Raw genomic sequence first — 19,583 nt, 5'->3', positions numbered from 1 at the left:
GAGCGTTACCTCTGGTTGACCTGTGCATCTCCTGAGCCAGGAAGAGTTCATCAATGTAGGTCAGGAAGGAAGGAATACAACTGGTCCAACTTGGCTGAGTGTTCCTCCAGAGAGATGTCTGGATAACTGAAGTCACCTGTGATGACCACGTCCCATGCACACGCAGCCTCTGTCAGTTCTCAGGCGAACTGTAGCTTGTTCCTCCCCCTGGTTTGGTAGTTTGTAGTATACACCTACAGTTAGGTCTCTCAGTGGCCACACCCCCTCCCTCCTCCTGCCCCCCGTAGCTTGACCCAGACGGTTTCAAGCCGTTCTTCTTTGGAGCTGATGTCAGTCTACAAGGAGGTGTACTGCTCCTTCACATGGAGAGCTACACCTCCACCTTTCTTCCCTACCCAGTCCCTTCTGTGTAGGGCATAGCCCCCTATAGCTATGGTCCAATTGTGTGAGCAGCCCCACAAGGTCTCCATAATCCCTGCTAGGTCTTAATGACCACTGGAGAGCAGAAGGGCTTGCTGCTCCTGCTTCTTCCCCATGCTCCTGGCATTAGTGTACAGGCACCTGAGTCCTCCTATTGAGACCCTCGGCTTCCCGTCACGCTGAAGGAGCACTATTTCCTCAGCTCCTGCAAGAGCGGCTCTCCTAGTGTCTGTATATACAGAGCTTTCTTGTGTGCTGGTCCCCAGGCAAGCTCCCATAAGTGTTTTCCCTGTTCCCCAGCAATCTTAGTTTAAAGCCCTATCTAGAAGATCGGCCGTCCTGGCTGAGAACAGGGACTTACCTCTCTGCATGAGGTGGATACTGTCTGTTCCCAGGAGTCCTGTCATGCTGTGGTCAAAGAAGCCAAAGTCCTCATGGTGGCACCACTATCAGAGTTGTCGGTTCACTTCCTCGATGCATCCTTCCTTCCTAGGACAATGGCCTGCAACTGGGAACGCACAGGAAATGACTACCTGGGCCCCCGACCCCTTGAGCCCAGCCCCCAGAACCCTGTAGTCACTCATGACACAGTCTGGATTACTCCTGGCTATGTCATTTGTTCTCACATGGATGAGGAGCGTGGGGTAGTAGTTGGGGTGGATGAGCCTGGGGATCCTCTCCACAACATCTCAGATGCAGGCCCTAGGGAGGCAGCAGACCTCATGGGCTAGGTGGTCCAGAGGGCAGATGGGACCCTTGGTGCCTCATAGGAGGGAGTCCTGCACGCCCACCACTTTGTGCCCTCTCTTGGGGGTGGCAGCATGCTGCTTACCTTTTCCTCTGGTGTCACCATTGGAGTCTTTTCATGCGTGGGGAGGGGAGTATACCTGTTGTGCAGGTCCAAGGGAGGTACAGCCCTGGCTCTGCATTTCCTAGAACATGAGATAACTGTCATCCAGGTAGTTCCAGGTTAGTCTTCTCATTGACTACCATCTCTATCTCTTTTTCTCTTTTTCCTTCTGGAGAAGTGCCTGGCAGTAGCCATAGTAGCACAGATTTTGCTATATTGCAAAATCCAGCTTCAGTGGGATGCATCAGCCTTAATTATCTGTGTTAGCCTGACTCCTAGAGACTTCTTTTTCTCTCCAGTCAGTACTTAAAAAAAAATCCCAGAATGTGGACATGTCTACACAGGCATATTAATGTGATGTAGTAAACTCTAGTGCATATGGTGCTGGAGCTTCCTGCTCCCAGGCACTATGTTTACACATGTGCCCTGGTATCATAGGATGTCAAGCCAAGTTGAAGCAGCCCCAGCTGGCTGAGGGTCCTGGGGGTCAGCCTGTCAGCCTGGTGCTGCTCCAACCAGGCTCAGTGTTCTACAGAGGGGCTGCCTAGGGCATGAGGGTACTTCAGTACAGGGCTAACTAGCAGGCAGTCCCTGCACTGAAGCAACTAGTGCCCCAGCCAGCCAGGTCAGGGTCTACATGTGTGTTGCTAACCTGCTATGGAGTGTATTCGTTTCCTGCAACCTAATAGGGCTACACATTTAGAAGCCGAGACATTTAGTGCAGAGCTAATTAGGCAACTTTACAGTAAATGTCTCATGTAGACACATCCTGTATGTGTTAATGTCCAGAACCTCATGGTGTGGCCCACTTTGTAATGTAAATAGGTCCCTAGCCAAATAGAATTAAAGAAACGAACTTACCTGCATCCTCGTGCTATTCAGAAACCCTATTATATTACGCTCTGTTCAGATCTGGTAAGACACATGTAGCCTTCTTTTTTCCCCCTCTTGCTGTAGAGTGAATTTTGCAGTGACAAACCCAAGTCTGGGGCAAAGTATGGGCTTCCTGAGTCGCTGGCTATCCTGTCAGAGATGGGAGAAGTCACCGAGGGAATGATGGACACAAAGGTAACTTTGAAGGAAATAGTGATGCACTCTTGATGGACTAGGCTGTTTGAAGGCTGGAACTCATAATGAAATCCCTCGTTGAAATTACAGCAGGGGAGCTGAATGCTCCATTTGTTTTCTCCTTCAGGGTATCTAGAGAAACAAAGACCCTGAAGCATTTTCTGTTCCATGAATTTGGATAAAGTTGTCATTTTCTTTGTTTTAGTAACTTAGCAATTTATTACGCAGATATGTGAGCTTGGGACTTCAGACTGGCATTTGAAAGGCTTAAGCTGGTAGGATAATATTAGAATGGCCAGGCGGTGGAATATTACAGGCCCACAGTATACTCCCTTATAATGATTCTGACTACTGGGTGAAATATCAAGTTGTACTTGGACTCGGTCTTTTCTCCCACCCTGAGTTGCTAATGTTCCTTCAGCAGTGGGGCTGCAGCTTATCTGCATTGAGCTCTTTTTCTACCAAGAGTCACTAAACATGTTGCCAGTTTAAATTTTAGTCACAAAGGTACCTCAGGCATATAATTATTTTCCAAGACTCCAAAGCAGACCTACGTGAGCAGGTTGGTTGTTTAGGAGTTGGTCACAGGAAAAACTAACCCCAGTTTCTCTTTTAGATGATACATTTCCTCTCACACTACGCTGACAAGATTGAGTCCGTCCATTTCTCGGACCAGTTCTCCGGTCCAAAACTTATGCAAGAGTATGTATGAAATTAATGTTTCTCTTAGCTATTATAAAAGAGTATTGGGCAACCATATTGAGTAATATCTTTTTTTAACATGTTTTAGCAGGCTGTATGAAAATCAGCAGCAATAGCAAAACAGTTGAATAAACTGTGTTAGATCACAAGCTTCTAAAATTTTCAAAGGCTGGCTTGTTTATAAAGATTAGGTTGCCTGCTTCCCTCCTATTCACTTCTGTACATTGACTGCATTGGAACTTTGGTTGCTCCAATTCTCAGTTTAGCAATTGGTTATAATGTGCGAGATTGCTGGATCTCACTCCTTGTGCAGATAGCTCAGTAAAGAAGGAATGGAGAGCCTGAAAATGCAAGTGACAAACTATATTAATAGCTGAAAAACCATGACTAAGCACGTGCTCTGTGTGCGTGAATTGCATCATTTAGTTCATCAAGATCAGCAGCTTTCATAAAACCTATCATCATTTCCCCAATTTCTTAACCATGTTCTTTTAATTATTCTGTGCTTGATTTGTATTGTGGCCATTTTTGTCCCCTGTGGTCCTCACTTTCTTGTTTTGAAAATTCACAGACTCTCATGATTTTTTCCCATTATTTCAAGCCTATTTTTCTTAATGATCATCAGAAGTGCCAAGAGGCAGTATATTCCTTTATCTGAAGTGAATGCTACATCATTTAATAAGCCCAATGTACTGGGAATCGCTTATGGCAGGGGTGTCAAACAAATGGTCTGTGGAACCATATGAACGAACCTGTGGGGGCACGCTGGCCCTGATTGCCTGCTGTGTGCAGCGTGTAGGCACTTTTATGGCTTGTGCTACATGCAGCACACAGGCTGGACCCAGCACTGCATGTAACACGGGGGTCTGGTGCGGGCTGCATACAGCACTCCACTGGACTGACACTGCCTGCTGGCTCTGAAAACAGGTGGCCTGAGGCCTGATCTGGGCTAATATGGTGGGGCACTGCACACTGTGTACACTGTCCTGGACCTGGCAGGATAGCGCATGCAGCATGAGCCGGCATGCTGGTGCACGCAGTGTTTCATGTTGGCACCCTATACTGCAGTCTTCCCCCTCCCGCCCATGGGAAGGCTCCAACTGACCTCTGAGGGAGGGGGGAGGGAGTGGCACCTCCCTCCCCATGGCAGGATCTGGGCATAGTAGAGGTCCACAGTCCCAGTTCAGCCCCTGTCCGCAGGGGCAAGGGGAGGCTGTGGCTTTGCAGCTGGGCAGCACACCATAGTGGATGGCTGTGCTACTGCCTCCTGTGCTGCATGTTTTACTGTGTCCAGCCCACATGCTGTGTATAGTACAAGCTGAGGAGCAGGTCCAGCATGTGCTGTGTGTGGTGGCATGTGGGCTGGACGTAGTGTCACGGTCAGTGCATGTGGCACAGGGGGGTAAGTCCAGATCCGGCCTGCAAACTGGTCCAGTGAACCTTATCTGGTCCATGGGGGCAGATGGTTTGGCATCCCTAGCTTATGAGATCTATTTAATACTCAAAGATGAGGAAAAATACTTATCTGATCCAAGTATAAAACTACAAATGTGCATAATATTGACATCAGTAGGCTCCCAAGTATCCTGCAGAATTTATGGACTTGTTTTCTGTTACACCTGAGGATTCATGTTTAATTAACAAATTTTGCTCTCGGGCTGACCATTCAAAGTTAGCCTGATGCAACAAAATTCCTATTGTTCACAGAAAACAAAGGGTCATGGGAAATATGCAGAGAATAACATTTTTATGGAGGGTGGCACTGGGGCTTCCTCAGAGGAGAAGGTTCTAAAGGAGTAACCTGAGTAAAAATCAGATTCTGCGACTAAATTGGTAAACAAATCTTGAATTTCATATAAATTGTTTGCTTTTAATTTTTTGGCACTTCCATTGTTCCATGTTAGATCGTGGTTTGACCCGTGGAACATGGCAAATAAAATTGTAAAACTGAATTTCTTCATTAACACACATGAGTCCTCTTACTCGTACAGAGAAGAGGAGGAAAAAGCTGCACTGTTGCTGGAGGGGGTGTAATTTCTCCTCTAGTCAGCAACTAGGTTGTTCTGCGTGTGCATTTTTGCCATTCTTGATGCTTTACCTAACACACTGAGCCTCAGAGGAGCTGTGTGGCAAGTTGGTGTAAATTTAGGGTTACTATATCTCCAGTTTAATAAAAGAGGACACCTGTGTGGGGGGTTGGTATGTGACTAAAGGAGCCACATGCCAGTGCCCTGTCCTTGCCATCACCTCTCACTCCCAATCCACAGCCCCTCCCAATCCTGCTTTTGCTCCTCACTCCTGACCTGCAGACCCCTGGTCCTCCCCCCTCACTTCCAGTCCACAGTACCCCAGTCCCTGGACTATGCTGGTGCCTCTCACTCTCAACCTGCAGTGTCCCTGTCCCTGATGCTGCCCCTCAGTCTCAACCTGCAGCTCCCTGGCACTGCCAGAGCCCCATGCACTCCAACCAACAGTACCCCAACACCCCCTGGTGCCCCTCACACCTGAGCTGCCGCTGCCCCAGCCCTGCCAGTGCCTCTCACTTGTGACCTGCTAGGCCCCTGTGAGGAAGAGCACTAGCCCTGGTGCTGCCAGCCTGGCCATGCAGCTCCCTGCTGCCTCCTAAGTGCTGCCCTGCCCTCTTTCCCCTCTGGAGGGGCAGGTGCCTCCCCCACCCTGCTGCAGCCCTGGCTCCCGGACATCTTCCCCAAGTGCTGGCAGGCACCCATTTTCCTGCCTGCCCTCCCCCCGCGTGCACATACACTCACTCACTCACTCACACACTCACACTCTCTCTCTGTCTTTCTCTCTCTCTCTCTTTCTCCTCCCCCCACCCCCGGTCCTGGCCCTCTAACCCCTGCTCTCCATAGACTTACCTGTGTGCAGCTGCATTTATGTGCAGCTGCATGTATGTGTGTGAGTGTTTAGGTGCACGTGATGCTCCCTGCCTTCAGTTGTCCCTCCTCTCTTTCCCCTCCTCCCCCAGTCCCAAGCAGCTCCTTGGTCGGGCAAACCAGGAAGTGCCAGGAAAAACGTTGATGATGAGTACAGCAAAATCCCAGATATTTTTTCCTATTTAAAAAAAAAAATGCCCAGATGCAGATGGAAGGACCCAAAAAGAGAACATGTCTGGGAAAACTTGGACATATGGTAACCCTAGTAAATTAGAAGATGGAGGTGGGGGGGAAATCACTTTTATGTTACTAGTTTGCAAATATCAGTTGGTTTTGGAGTAGTCAGGCATGTTGTCTGTTTCTTACGTTTGTATCCTGTTTACTTATTCTGGGCATTCCTTTCTTTCCCTTCTTTTAACCAGGGAGGGTCAGCCTTTAAAACTGCCCGACACTAAAAAGACACTGTTGTTTACATTCAATGGTAAGAGATTTTTCTGATACCTTATCTGTGCAAATCTGATAATGACCAAGCTATGCTACCTTTGAGACAAACAGGATGGCTGGGAATTTAAAATTCATTGTAGAAAAATAGCGTAAAAGGTAAACTAAGTGCGGTATTCTACATGAGGACCGGACCATGGGCTATATGGTGTCTTGCTTCTTCTTATCTAGGCCCAATGACTAGGGACCTGCTTAATTTACAGCCAGACAAAGGAATTTTCATAGCTTGGCTGCGGCATGAAGAGCTGATTTCATGAGCATTTCCTGGCAGCCCCACCTCTCGCTTCTGATTGGCAGAGAGGCCCCAAGACCAGGGAAGGAGGTAGCCGCCATCTTGGCTGCTGGATGCCCTTTTTTCCTCCCCACAAGCCAGCACCTTCCCTCCCCAGGAAGACTGACAGGCAGCAATGACCACTGGGGAGCCAGCATTTTATTTTTGTTGGTTTCATGGACAATTGCAGATTTTGTGGTTTCTGCAAATTCATAAATTTAAGTAGATCCCGACCAATAGTTGTTACAGTCAATGGCAGTTTTGTGACCTGTCTGGAATCAGTTCTTAGTTTTCTGTCCCCTCCTTGTAAGCAGATATCCAGATCAGGCACCAGCAGAAGTAGCACTTAATCCTGAAATTACCAAAAAACACAGGTCAAAGCTTGAATGGATCAGTCTCACAGTGGTCATCTGCAGGCAGCACTGAGGAGCACTGTGGCAGCAAAGACAAGCAGGTGGTACCATGTTCTGCAGCCTGTACTAAGTATATGCACATCTGCGTGATTAACCCCTTTTAAATTAAGCAACACAAACTACATGGGATTTTAGTTTGTATTCAACAAAGACTAAATTCTTCCTTTTGGTGTCTATGCACAACTACAGTTGACTTCGCTTGGAGCGCTGGGCAAAACTTGGCCTTTAATTTCTATTCTGCACTCATCAAAGCAGGAATTTGATACCCATTTGAAAATGTGCACCCAACCAGTATTCAGTATTGATGGAACATAAGAGAGAAATACTGCCTGTAATCATCTGAAGAATCTGAATTTAATCTCTACTTTAAAATAAACATCTTGTTCTGTTAGTTACTTCCTTTTCAGAGGAGAATTAGTGCATCTTTCTTGCAGGTTGCTCAGCCTGCTGATGCAAATGTGTAAAGAACTTGCTAATTAAGTAGCAGAAGCCTTGCCAACACTTTTGAATTAATCTGGAGAAAATGTTTTTGCTTTTCAGTGCCTGGTTCAGGCAACACTTCCCCAAAGGATATGGAGGCTTTGCTGCCTCTGATGAATATGGTTATTTACTCTATCGACAAAGCAAAAAAGTTCCGTCTAAACAGAGAAGTAAGTTATCTGCTGCTGTCTGTTACTTTCACATAAGGTATAAAACTGATTAAAATAAAAGATGCCATGGTAAATTTTGTAAGGTTAGGAGCCTTACATTAGAAATGGAACTATTACAGTTATATTATGCTTTATTTTAATATGGGGTCATATTTGATACTGAGGAGTCATATTTGGTATTCTTAATTTCCTTTTTAGAGCAGGAGTGTCAAACATACAGCTCACAGGCCAGATCCAGCATGCAGTACTACTCTATTCAACCTGCAGGGCTACCAGTGGGCCACTGGAAAGTGTGGGGAGTAGCCTGCTTCAAAATCCAGGGCCCTTGGGCCTGGTGGACGTGGTGATCGGATATAGGAGGGCTAGCAAGGGTTAATACTGCTTGGGTTGTCATTCAGCAGTTTCACCTGTTGCCGCTGCCACAGTCCTATCTTCTCAGCTGTTGCCTCATGCTGGAGCTGTGTCAAGGCCCAGAGCTAGAGCAGCTGCTGTGGTATGGGTCAGAGCTGGAACTGTTGCATGTACTGGGCTGGAACTATCTTCTGCCCTTGGCTGGATCCAGCGCACGACACAAAATGAGTTGGAAAACCCCGGACCAATCTAATAAAAAGGAGCTTTTATACTTTCTATCCTAAAATGCTGCTGTGTGCAGTTAAGCAATTTGACATGTTTCTCACTACTTGATTGATGGCAATATTTCAGTGGCAGGATGACATCAAATGTAAAGTTTCTGTCTTCGAACTGAAAAATGTCTTTCATGTCTATCACCAAATTCTTTAGTGTTAATGTTTTATTGTTATTCTGTAAACACTAACTAAAGGTAAATTGAATCCATTTTGCTCATATACTTGAGAGAGACTGAGAGAGAGAACTCTTTCCTGAAATGCTACCCTTTAAATGAAATAATCCCAATCCCCAAACACTTCTGTGCTTGATTTTAATGCATTTTAAAACAAAATCATGAAATTTAGCAAAACTATTCCTAGTGCATGCAAATAAACATGCGTAAATCTCTGCAGAATCTAATCCTATTCTTGAATCTTCTGTCTTTCAAATGGCAGAAGATAGAACCAGGGTACTCCTCCTCCTTGTATAAAATGGAGATGGATGTTTCCGCCATATACTTGTGCAGTGGTTCTGTATATTTTGTTGTGGGCCTAACTTCACTTGTAGAACTTTTGTTGCTGATTATGATAAAGGAAGAACATGGTTTGATTTGGATTCTGATCTAAGTTAATGAAGCTGACATAAGAGTGAAAAATCTCCTTACCTGTGCACTAAGAAGGTTTTATCTGAAGATGATATGTAAAAATCTCAAGGTGTCATTTTGAGAAGTTTTCAAAGTAAAACTGTCATTTAAATTGAGGAATTTTGAGGCTTTGTAGCTATTTCAGACCCTCCTTCCTTGCTGGAAAATTATCTGAAGTACCAAACATTTCTGAGTATTGTTTTGTTTGTCTTCTGGTGAAAAGGGTAAACAGAAAGCTGATAAGAACAGGGCCCGAGTAGAAGAGAATTTCCTTAAATTGACTCATGTGCAAAGGCAGGAGGCTGCCCAGTCCCGCCGAGAGGAGAAGAAACGGGCCGAAAAGGAGCGAATCATGAACGAGGAGGATCCAGAAAAGCAGCGTCGCCTGGAGGTAAAATGGATTTTTTTGAACTGTTAAAGACACTGACACCAATTTTCTTCCATTTGTTATCAGGCTTGCTTGTTAGGTTCCCAGAATCTGCATGTGATCTCTGGTTAGCCTAAAGATATAATTTGGGCATGGAGACAGATTTTTGTTATTCATTTGCTAATTATTTATTAACTTGTCTCCCAGAGTGGGTTTGTATCCTCCTATTAGCCTTGTTTGTTGTACAGAAGAGATTGCACCCTGAGAACAACATCCGAGTTTGCCCAGCTATCTTGACCTTTTCAGAAGCTCAGCTTGCTCCTTTAGTGGGGATATGGATGTTTATTCAAGCCTGTGTATCCTTTCCTATATAGGAAGCTGCCTTGCGGCGTGAGCAGAAGAAGCTTGAGAAGAAACAGATGAAGATGAAGCAAATCAAAGTGAAAGCCATGTGAATCCAGTCTGGGGAACTTTAATTCACAGCATACAAGGAACTAGATAACTTCATAATCTTCAAAAGCTACTAGCCATTAAAAGAGAAAAATCTTGCATCAGCATTAATTAAAAATCTGGGTATCACAGCCACATACAGATGTATATAGAAGGTTTTCTGTCTGCAGTTTTCTGTCAGATGGTTGAATTGGTTTGCCACTTCTATCTATTTAAAAAAAAAAAAAAAACTTGCAATATCCCTTGAACTTTTTGCGATTGTTCTGGGTTTCGTTAAAAAAACAAAACAAAACAAAAAAGCAAAGTTTGTAAAACTAGTCATTTGTGCCAGCGTAACATATCAGCGCTTTGATTATTAGACTTTGTTTCTATTTAGAGGTGGGGGGCAGTTTTCTTTTAAGTTTAGGGTGAGGAAAACATAGATCCCCATATGACTAGTAAATTGCACAGTAAACATTGTTTAGTGTGTATTTATATGCTTGCCTGCATCAAGCTTACTTAAAAAGGTGCAAAACTTAGAGCCTATATATGGTATGAATATTTCAGGGATATAAACCAAGCATAGTTTTAGAAAAATCATTTTTTGACAAACAAAAGGCACTGAAACAGTATTTCATAATCTGTAGGCTTGATTGGCATAGACAAAAGCTGTACATCCGTTATGTATCAGGGAATGGCATACAGGAGCACTGTTTCTTTCTTGTAGTTCTGAATGCTGCAAGCTTAATACAATGTGAATTCTGTACTTGTAAGCGTGTTTCTTATGAAGTGAGTGCATGGTGAGCTGACAGCTTCATTTAGATTTTCATAAATATTTTAAACTTTACAAAGTCACTTCTTAAGTATTTTCCTCCTGGTCTGAGCAGCTGCTGCCTATTTAATGTTCACCCAGAAGCTAGATTCTCAGTGAAATATCTGTGCAATTTCCCCTTCTACTAAGCAAGGAAAAACTCTATAGAAGATAAGCATCTTTTTCATCTGTTGAAAAGCCTGTTTACTTCTGTATTTTCAGATTTGTTGGGGGGAATAGACACACCTGTGCAAGCACTTAGCTGTCTGTCGAAGCTTTTGCATTTTATAAATGCTTCCTATCTAGAAGGCATTTTATTGTTGCTTGTAAGGGACACTTTCTAGTTTTGTGAGGGGATAATCTTTGTCTTTTGCATTTCTTGTTTAATGCTTTATGTGCAAAACTTGTTCTGAGGCAATAACAAAGACTTGCTGTTGAAACAGTATGTGCTAAAAGACTTTTTGTTGCAGCATGAGACGCTTCTTCACACTAATCTGAATGCAGAAATCTGTAATATGATACATGCAAATATATTAATTTTATAATAATTGGTGAAAAATAATTTAAGCCAAAAATTAACATAAGATTTATGTGGAATTTAACTATTTTAGCATTACTTAGCTTTGAAGAATGAGATTTAATATAGTATTTCACAAAGTTCTTTTAAAGAAAATACCATTAATTTGTGCTCTTTTCAATAAATGGAAAGCTTTCCTGAAGTCCCATAAACTTTTGGGCCATGGCAGCTAATTTTGTAATATGAACATTCATATGAACTACCTATGGAGAGTAAAATATAACTGAAACATTCCAACTGCCTTGACTTTGGACTCATTCCTTTTCACCATCTCGTATTACAGCCCTTGCATTTAAAAAAAAAATCAATATTAAAAAAACTTGCTATAGTTGTATTTTTTTTCTCCACTCTTCTCCAGCCTAACTACTTTGTGTTGCAAGAGTGTTGCCTTCTAACAGAAATTGTTGTGTTTGTCAGCCTAGCAACATAGGAGTGCATCTCATTTGGGATGGAAATTGCCATATGATTATCATTCTCTCTTAGTAAGAAGAGAGCCAACTTGTTTCAAATGATTTCATGATCCTCACTTGGTATAAATGAAATGTCACCGTCCCAACACTAGATGTCAGCTCTTTCTTTTAAGGAACATTTTCTATTCATCTGTGTTTAGAGGTAGAGGAAAATGGGATTCTAGAATACAGAACATAAGTCAGGAGTAGTCAAAATATAGCCTGTGGGCCAGATCTGGTCTGCTAGTTGATTGCGTCTGACCCATGCCCTGTGGCATACCGCATGGGGCTGAGTTCTGCCTGTTCCCACCCAGGGCATCCTGTGCTGTGTTCCAGCCTGCACCTGCCTCTGCCTGATACCTGCTGATAGCCCGATAGCCCTGACCAGTGTGCACAGCTTCCTGGTGGGGCTGCTTTCACTCAGTCACCTGCAGGTGGCTGCTCATTGTGCAGGGCAGGCAGAGTGGGTAGAAGGTGGCTGCGAGTTGGAGCCCTGTGCACTGGGGCCAGGAGCTGGCTGCATGCAGCTGGGGTGACTGGGGCCACCAGCACAACTGCCATGGCCATCACCAGTTCCCTGCACTACCTGCTGCCTGAAGCGGTGCAGCAGGGGCAAAAAGGAGGAAGAGAAGCTGGGCAGCTGCAGCAGGAACAGCCCTACCAGGAAGCTGTGTATGCTGGCACAGTGCCCTCGGTGGGAGAGGGCAAAGCTTGCCCCGTGCAGAGTACTGTGGGCTGGATGTGGGGGGGAGGTGGACTGCATCTGCACTGCACCGCCTGGGCAAGCTCTGCTGCATGTGTCCCCTGTCTCACCATCTCTCCCTCCATCCCTGGCTGGCTGGCTTTCCAGACCTAGCGTGTGGGTACCTCACACACTCGCCCCCTCCACCTCCACAGCCCATATACAAAGGTAAGCCTTTATTTTGAGCTATCATGCAATCGTCTCTATATGCACTGCTCAAAAAGCATAAATCAGGATAAAAATATTGTTGAATAAAATTAAAATATAGTAGACGTTTTATTTTTAGCCATATGGGTTTTTATCTATAATTTGTTAAAATATCTTCTGAAAGATTTTGTGTGTGGCCCTCCACATCTCACTAAAACTAGTTAAGTGATTTGCCAGCCAAAACAATTGCCCACCCTGGTGTAAGTTAACAACCCATTCTCAGATAGCTAATGGTGCTAAAATCGTACAACAAAGTATTAATATTTCTAGGTGAAAGATGAGTCTCAATGGAGGCTCGTTATTTATCTTCCATTTCAGTATTAAAATATTAACGGGGGTGGAGAATAATTAACACTTCTTGTATGCCTTGCAGAGATTTTCAGAATTTTGAGAGTAGTTTGGCAATAGAACAGAATACTTAAAGAAAAAAAAATAACATAAGCCAATACTCCAGTCTTCCAAATGCATTAAATTTAAAAGTGTTGGAGCATTTCAACTGTAGGGCAGTGTTGGGTTTCAGAGAAGCTTTTGGGTTCAGTTAAAGTTGAGAGCTTCCTGCCACTATGAAACTGATCTTCGGGCTCACAACTGAGAACTTGGATGCAAGAGTCAGGAGATGAATCTCAGTGAAAATTTGACTCCACCTTTAATTCTATCAGTATCTATCCCTGTCACCCATGTAAAGTCCCATTCATTTTTCCAAGATTGATCTATGCCCCTGAATCCATGGGTCTGTTCCCTCCACATCCAGGCACAATTTTCCTTATCTATAGAGGAAAAAGAAATGGAGAGGAGATTCCATTCCCCACCCCCCACCAACCCTTCCCCTCCAGCAAATGACATTGGAAGCTGTATGAACTTGTCTGCATTTCTTGGTGTGTTACATAGCCTCTTTATGTGTTTTAGTTTCCAAGTCCATGGCAAGTGGCCCCTTCTGTGAATGGACAGCAAAGCGAAAGATTTGGTTTCTTAGCTTTTGGAATTCCGGTGTATTTTCAACATCCATCTCAACTGTGTGAGGCAACATTATCATTTATTCCGGCGTAGCCCTGTGGAACCATTGACTGCCTTGGACCATTCTTCCTTGTAGGAATAATAGTTCTTAGCTACTTCTGGAAGTGTAAGTCTGCAGACTATGCCTTTCTAATAAACTTACATAAGTCTGATTGCAAGAACAGTGTAGAAGAATATTTGATCTGAAATTAGTTTGTTTTCCCCATTAATATCAGCAAGAGATGATCTTACTACCAACAATATTAAAAATGCTATGTGACTGTTGTACTAAAGGAATTGAACTGTTTGCGACTAAGGTGTGAAACCAAATTATTATTATTTGACCACTGGATGCTTATAAAATCTTGGGGAGGTTCCTCACATTACCCTAGTGACTGAGAGCATTTCTCTAATGTACTAAACCTGTACTTGGAGGAGAGAGCTATAGTAAGTTGATGGCTTGTGAATCGCATGCGGTTATCTTCCATTACATTTGCATTGTTGAGCTGGCTTTCCCATTTTTCTTTTCCTCTAACATGCTTTGTGTTGAGTTGGTAGTGTTGGAATAATGCAGCCATGATAGTCTAGGAATTGTGAGTGGCAAGCATTATTGTGACTTATACCTTTTTATTGGACCAGCCACATGTGGACTTAGAAAAGCTGCTGGATGCATTGCATTTGTCATCAGATCAGATCTGCATTCAGCAGAATTGCATTGCATTCGAAAGCTTGTGTAAGCATACCCCAGCCATGCAGTTGGTCAAATAAAACATGCCACCCACTGCAGTCCTTGCCTTTTATACTGACTCGTGCATCCTCTAGGACAGAGGTTCTCAAACTGTGGTCTGGGGGCCACCACTGGTCCGCAAGTTCCATTCGGGTGGTCTGCAGAAAGGTTGCGGAACAATTGAGAATATCTGTACTTGTAAGAGAATAGATATTAAAATATGAGTTATGTGCTTTGATTTGTAGAACAAAAAAAAGTTTAGCTGAGATCCTCAACAATTTTCAAGTGGTTTGTGGAAAAAAAAAGTTTGAGAACCACTGCTCTGGGACTTTTAGAGGAAAGGTGCAGCCCTTTATGAAGCTGTCCAATATAACAGGGAGATTTGTAGTGATGGACTGTTACTAGTGATGCAGGTTTTGGCCTTGGGCATGGCCTGTTTGACCTGAACACGTTACTGAACTTTGCCTTGGCATGACCATTATGATGCTGAGCGTGAATTAAACTAGTGAAGTAGGTAACTGAAGTTTTAAATACTGCTTTGAGGTCCTTCAATGGAAATCACTGTAATGGTGTAAAATTGTCTGCTGTTTATGTGCTTTGTGATGACGGAGGTGCCCCTGGCGGCTCTGAGAAAAAGGTGTGAGACTTGACACACAACCACAGCCGGCAGGAGAATGCAGGATGGCAAAACTGCCCCCAGGGGTTGTCTAGCTCGGGGTCAGGGCAGCGCTTCTTGACCAGGTGCCAGGCCCCCCTGCTTGGCTAGGAGATCCTCTTGGCCCCAAGGGCTGTCTGGCTTAGGCCCGGGATGTGCTGTTACTCTCCTCCAGGCTCTCTTTGCTCACGTTAAACAGCGCCTGCCTGGCCTGCAAACTCTCCCCTGCGGAGACCAGTGTTGCCAGGTGTACAATAATTATCGTGTTTGTACAATAGTTTCAACTCTTGTACAACATGCAATCAATAATCGTACAAACGTTCAAAATGCACGGATAATTTTGAGGCAGCTCATTGATGCAGCGCGTGCATCACCCATGTCACTCTCAGGACGTCTTAACTGACGTTTGGGCTTGCTCCTGACTCGCTCTCATCACGAAGGGGCTTTGATCCCAAAAGCTTGCAGAAAAGGCCCGTTTTCTTAAAATTTCCCAGTTGGTCTAATAACAGGTATCATTTTGGAACCAAGAGTTCTAGTTTTTTGTATGTCTTCAAAATAAAGACTGGGTTTTTGGTCATAGCTGTGTTGGTCTAAGGACGCAGGCAGGCCAGGGCTTTGGAGTAGATGTGATCTCTTTTATTAGACCAGCTGAGGCGGTAGGAGGGGAAACAAATTTTTGGCAAGCTTTTGGGTGCAGCCCACCTCTTCGTCCGACATGGGGGGGGGAGGGGTGTCTCTGCTGGCCTGAGACTCCAAAGTCACATTTCAACGTTGATGACCCAGTTGTCGCCCACGGGCGAGTTCCAGCGAGCAACGTGAAATAAAGACGACTTGATCGCACACCGCACGCTGTCCGCAAAGACGGTGTTTCCCAACCGATCATTTCCTATTTCAGACCCGCTGAGCCCCGCGGCCAGCCCCGCCCCGCGCAGAGGTCACCGCGGCCGTCACGCGCGCGTCGCGTAGTGGCGTCATCACGCTGCCTACGAAGTGCTGCCGCGTCCCGGGAACCGGCGCCTGGAGCCTGAGGAGCGAGCGAGTGAGTCCGCGCGCCGGGGCTCCTCGCGGCTGGGCCCTGCCCCGCTCCCTGCCCAGGCCCGGAGCGGTGGCGGTGCCGGCCCTCGCGGCCGCTTCTCCGCAACATTGAGTGCGCCCCCCTCGCCGGGAGCCGGGAACGGCCCGTGTCCCCGGCCCAGCCGCGCTGGCGGCAGCGCCCGCCCGTGGGAAGCGACAGGAGCCCAGGGCCGTGCCTGAGTAGCACGGCGGGCTCTCCGCGCAGTGCTCCCATTTCCCGCCCGCCTCCGCCTTCCAAATGGCTGTGCCCCAAATGGTCGTGCTGCCAGGGGGTCAGAGCCGTGCTTCTCGACTAGGAGCCAGGCCCCCTGCGCGGCTGGGAGATCCTCTGGGCCACGGCGCCTCCTGAATCGGCGGGTTACCTGCAGAAGCCACTGACAGACTGGGTGCCAAGCACCTGCAGAAGCTGCCAGCTGTGGTGGTCTTGTCAGGGAGTCGCACCTGCCCTTCCCAAGGCATCCACACCAGCCGTCAGGGCTGCGGGAGGCACTGGCACTGGCCCTGTTGGGAGTGGAGCATAAGCACTCCTGTGTACCCGCTACCAGTTGTCTGTCAAGGGCAGTTGGCATCTCAAACCTGATTCGCCAGACAAGCTTTCACATCTCTAAGGGGTCTTTCTGAGTTCTTTGCAATGGAAAAGCTGCTCTCTTCTTTTTCTGTAGGCGAGAAAAGAGCAAAAACAACATTGGCATTTTTTGAGGGCTGCCTTGAGTCTATCGAGTGAGACCCCATGCTTTAAAGACATGATTACTGAAGGTTTGCAGGGCTGGACCTGGCTCGAGCCCATAATGCTAGGTCAGCGTTGTGCAGCCAGGGAACTGTGGCACCCTAGGATGCTGCAGGATCCTTTTAAGGGTAATGCACAGTATTAGCACTGTAAGTGTTTGCGCACCTAACACATGATTCACCACAGAAGCCCAAGTATTTTTGAGTAGGCTTCTTTAGTGTCAGAGACATTCTGATCTGTTGAGGTCTTTTTGAGTTCATGCAATAGCAAAATTGTCCTATTATTTCTCGGTAGTCAAAAACCAAGTGAAAGCTACATTGCTGGCACTTCCAAAGGGGCCTTGGGTCTAACAAGGGATTCCTTGATTTTAAAAAGGTTGAGAACCACTGTGCTAGATACTGTGCAGACACGCAATGAACATCTTTTCCCTGAGGAACTTGCTGGGCATCAGTCTGCATTGCATGGTAATAACTGTGTGATAGAAGATATTTGATAGGTTGTTTAGGTTCATAAATACTGTTTTTCAAAATTTGCTGCTACATGTTGGAAACAAATTCACCTGAAACAACTATGTTTTAATTTTCCAACAACTGATAAGAGTGTCCTAGGTATACCTGGACATGTGAATGGGGTAGTAATTCAGGCTGCAGGGATGCGCAACTCAAACTTTTGAGGGCCACTTGCAAGTTATGGTTCCAAATGGGGGACTTTCACGAATGGGATTTGCCCTGATCGGATGCGAGTCCTCAGCATCTTTGCAAGTAGAGAAACTGGATCATAGACTCAGTTACTGTGATTTGGTGTGCATTGCAGATACAGGAGTTGCTCAACATGTTTTTCCATCCTTTTAATAAAGTGGTTGTCATAGAGAGCTATGACGAGCCACTGGGGTTGCTCTGGCAGGTCTCATGTTTCACCCCTCTGTTGCACTGCGAAGATTCAAAGTGAAGGTGATACATTCCTGCCCTCCCCCCCTCAAGTCCTCCTGAAATAACTGTTTTCTCTTTTTCCTATTTTCAGGACATTTTTAATTTCACAAATTTGGAGTATTACAAATCTGGATTCCATGTCTTTTCTTGTAAGTAAACCAGAACGAATTAGGGTGAGTGTTATATGCCTTCTAGTTTTATTCCAAATAGCACTGCGTTTATATAAATTGTTCACTTCCGTACATGAAATGGTTGCAGGAATGGGGCCTGAGATTGAGCCCTATTGACTCAAGTGCCGTTTGGACACAAGGCCTTCAGGGTTCTTATTACCTGAAACTTATAACCAGAAAGCTAGATTTTTAAGTGTATTTTTTAAAGTGCCTACCTGCAGAGGGAGAAGTACTTCTAGAATCTATTGATCTCTGAGCAAGGTACTGTATGTGCTTATAATGTGCTTGTATAATATAATAATAAGCATTCATTCTCTTCAAGTATTGGTCATTCAGTAGAACCTTATTACAAGGAACCGTTTTTATAGCAAATCCTCCCTTTAACAATCCCAACAGCAAGAACCAATTTTTTTCATTAACTTTATTATAGCAAACACCCTCTTAATGAATTCTTCTCTTGAGTCCATGGCAGTTTGTTATAATGAAGTTATACTGTTTTTGCTGTTGTACAGTTGTGGCTTTATAATCGCTTATAATTGAGAAAAAATTGCAGAAATATTAGTCTTCCACTTCTTTCTCTTTGAAAACATGCTTTTGGTTGGCCTTAGCACATATATTTTGGCTATTATTCTAAACTTAAAATTCATATAGAAGTTTTATATTTAACTTAAATGTTCCTTTTTTCATGGTTGGAACAGTACAGCTTTGTTCTAGTGCTTAAAAATCAGACAGCACATAAAATTAAAACTTGAAAATAAATTACATGGAAAATGACTTAATGTATTTTTTAATATAAAACACCAATACTGCAGGTAGGGAACTGAATCTTAAATATAAATTTAATTTTTTTTTAACCTTTATGGAGTTGAACTGAAAGATCAGAGCAATGTGCCCATCAGTCTAACTGCTACCCTGAGTTTTAAACATTGTTTAAAAATGTTCTTTTGGAAGAAGCTAACGCTTCATTAGCATGTGTACTTTTACTCTTAATATTTAGTTTAACTGATAAAAATAGACCTCTTCAAGGCAGTCGGCATCTAAACACATCGCAACGTTTATGACCACTAGAATGTTCTGCAAGAATAGAAGTATGAAGTATAGCATGTTTTTTGGCCTAAGAGTGTATTTGGCCTTATTTGCTAGTGTAGAGCTTCCTGATTGAGTGATATGACGGTACAGTAAAATCTGAATCTTTTGTATCCAAGTAATTCAAAACCCACTTAATTCACAGTGGGTTGCTGAATTAAGGATGAGCTGTTTGCTGTGGCTGGTGTTCTAAAGAACACTGTTTCTCTGCTCTGCTGGAGCACCACAAGTGGTCTATCACAGTTGATCAAAAAGTGATGCCTTTTGAAATAAAACAGCAGGAAAGAGTTGGAACACTCAGGACTCCTGGTCAACTTTTCTGCAGCTCTGTATATCTCTGGCTACTTCATAGACCCTCATCTTTGCAGGGAGTAAGGAATTTAAATCCTGCAGAGTATCTTGAACCTCATGAATTTGAAATGCAGGGGACCAAAACATTTCAAAGTCAGTATAAAAGGGTTCAAATTATCCAAATTACTGTCAGTACATACAGACTTAGTTTACCTGCATGCAGACATTAGTAACTGATAATAACTGAGGCACTATCCCAGTGACTAATTAAGCATATTTTATAGTATGCAGCCCAAGGAGTTCCTATTGTAAAACAACAGCAATGATTGAG

General features: G+C 44.4%; 2 protein-coding genes across 3 annotated transcripts in view; both read left to right on the top strand.

Moving 5' to 3' along the window:
• The window catches only part of CCDC47 (coiled-coil domain containing 47), a 30,639-nt gene extending 20,059 nt beyond the window's left edge, over nt 1–10,580 (top strand). For both annotated transcript variants that reach the window (XM_090044182.1, XM_090044183.1), the window contains 6 exons: nt 2,228–2,338; nt 2,955–3,040; nt 6,357–6,415; nt 7,660–7,769; nt 9,242–9,409; nt 9,760–10,580. In XM_090044182.1, coding sequence (XP_089900308.1) covers nt 2,228–2,338; nt 2,955–3,040; nt 6,357–6,415; nt 7,660–7,769; nt 9,242–9,409; nt 9,760–9,840 — 615 coding nt within the window. In that variant the 3' untranslated portion in view covers nt 9,841–10,580. The remainder of the gene's footprint in view (nt 1–2,227; nt 2,339–2,954; nt 3,041–6,356; nt 6,416–7,659; nt 7,770–9,241; nt 9,410–9,759) is intronic.
• A 148-nt stretch (nt 10,581–10,728) lies between these two features.
• The window catches only part of STRADA (STE20 related adaptor alpha), a 31,172-nt gene continuing 22,317 nt past the window's right edge, over nt 10,729–19,583 (top strand). Inside the window, exons 1-3 of the mRNA XM_090044184.1 lie at nt 10,729–13,720; nt 15,871–16,014; nt 17,797–17,878. Coding sequence (XP_089900310.1) covers nt 17,843–17,878 — 36 coding nt within the window. The 5' untranslated portion in view covers nt 10,729–13,720; nt 15,871–16,014; nt 17,797–17,842. The remainder of the gene's footprint in view (nt 13,721–15,870; nt 16,015–17,796; nt 17,879–19,583) is intronic.

This window comes from Crocodylus siamensis, chromosome 4 (genome assembly GCF_052110815.1).
Source record: "Crocodylus siamensis isolate JL-2025a chromosome 4, ASM5211081v1, whole genome shotgun sequence".
NCBI lineage: Eukaryota > Metazoa > Chordata > Crocodylia > Crocodylidae > Crocodylus > Crocodylus siamensis.
This window is presented reverse-complemented; position numbering and strand designations above follow the sequence as displayed.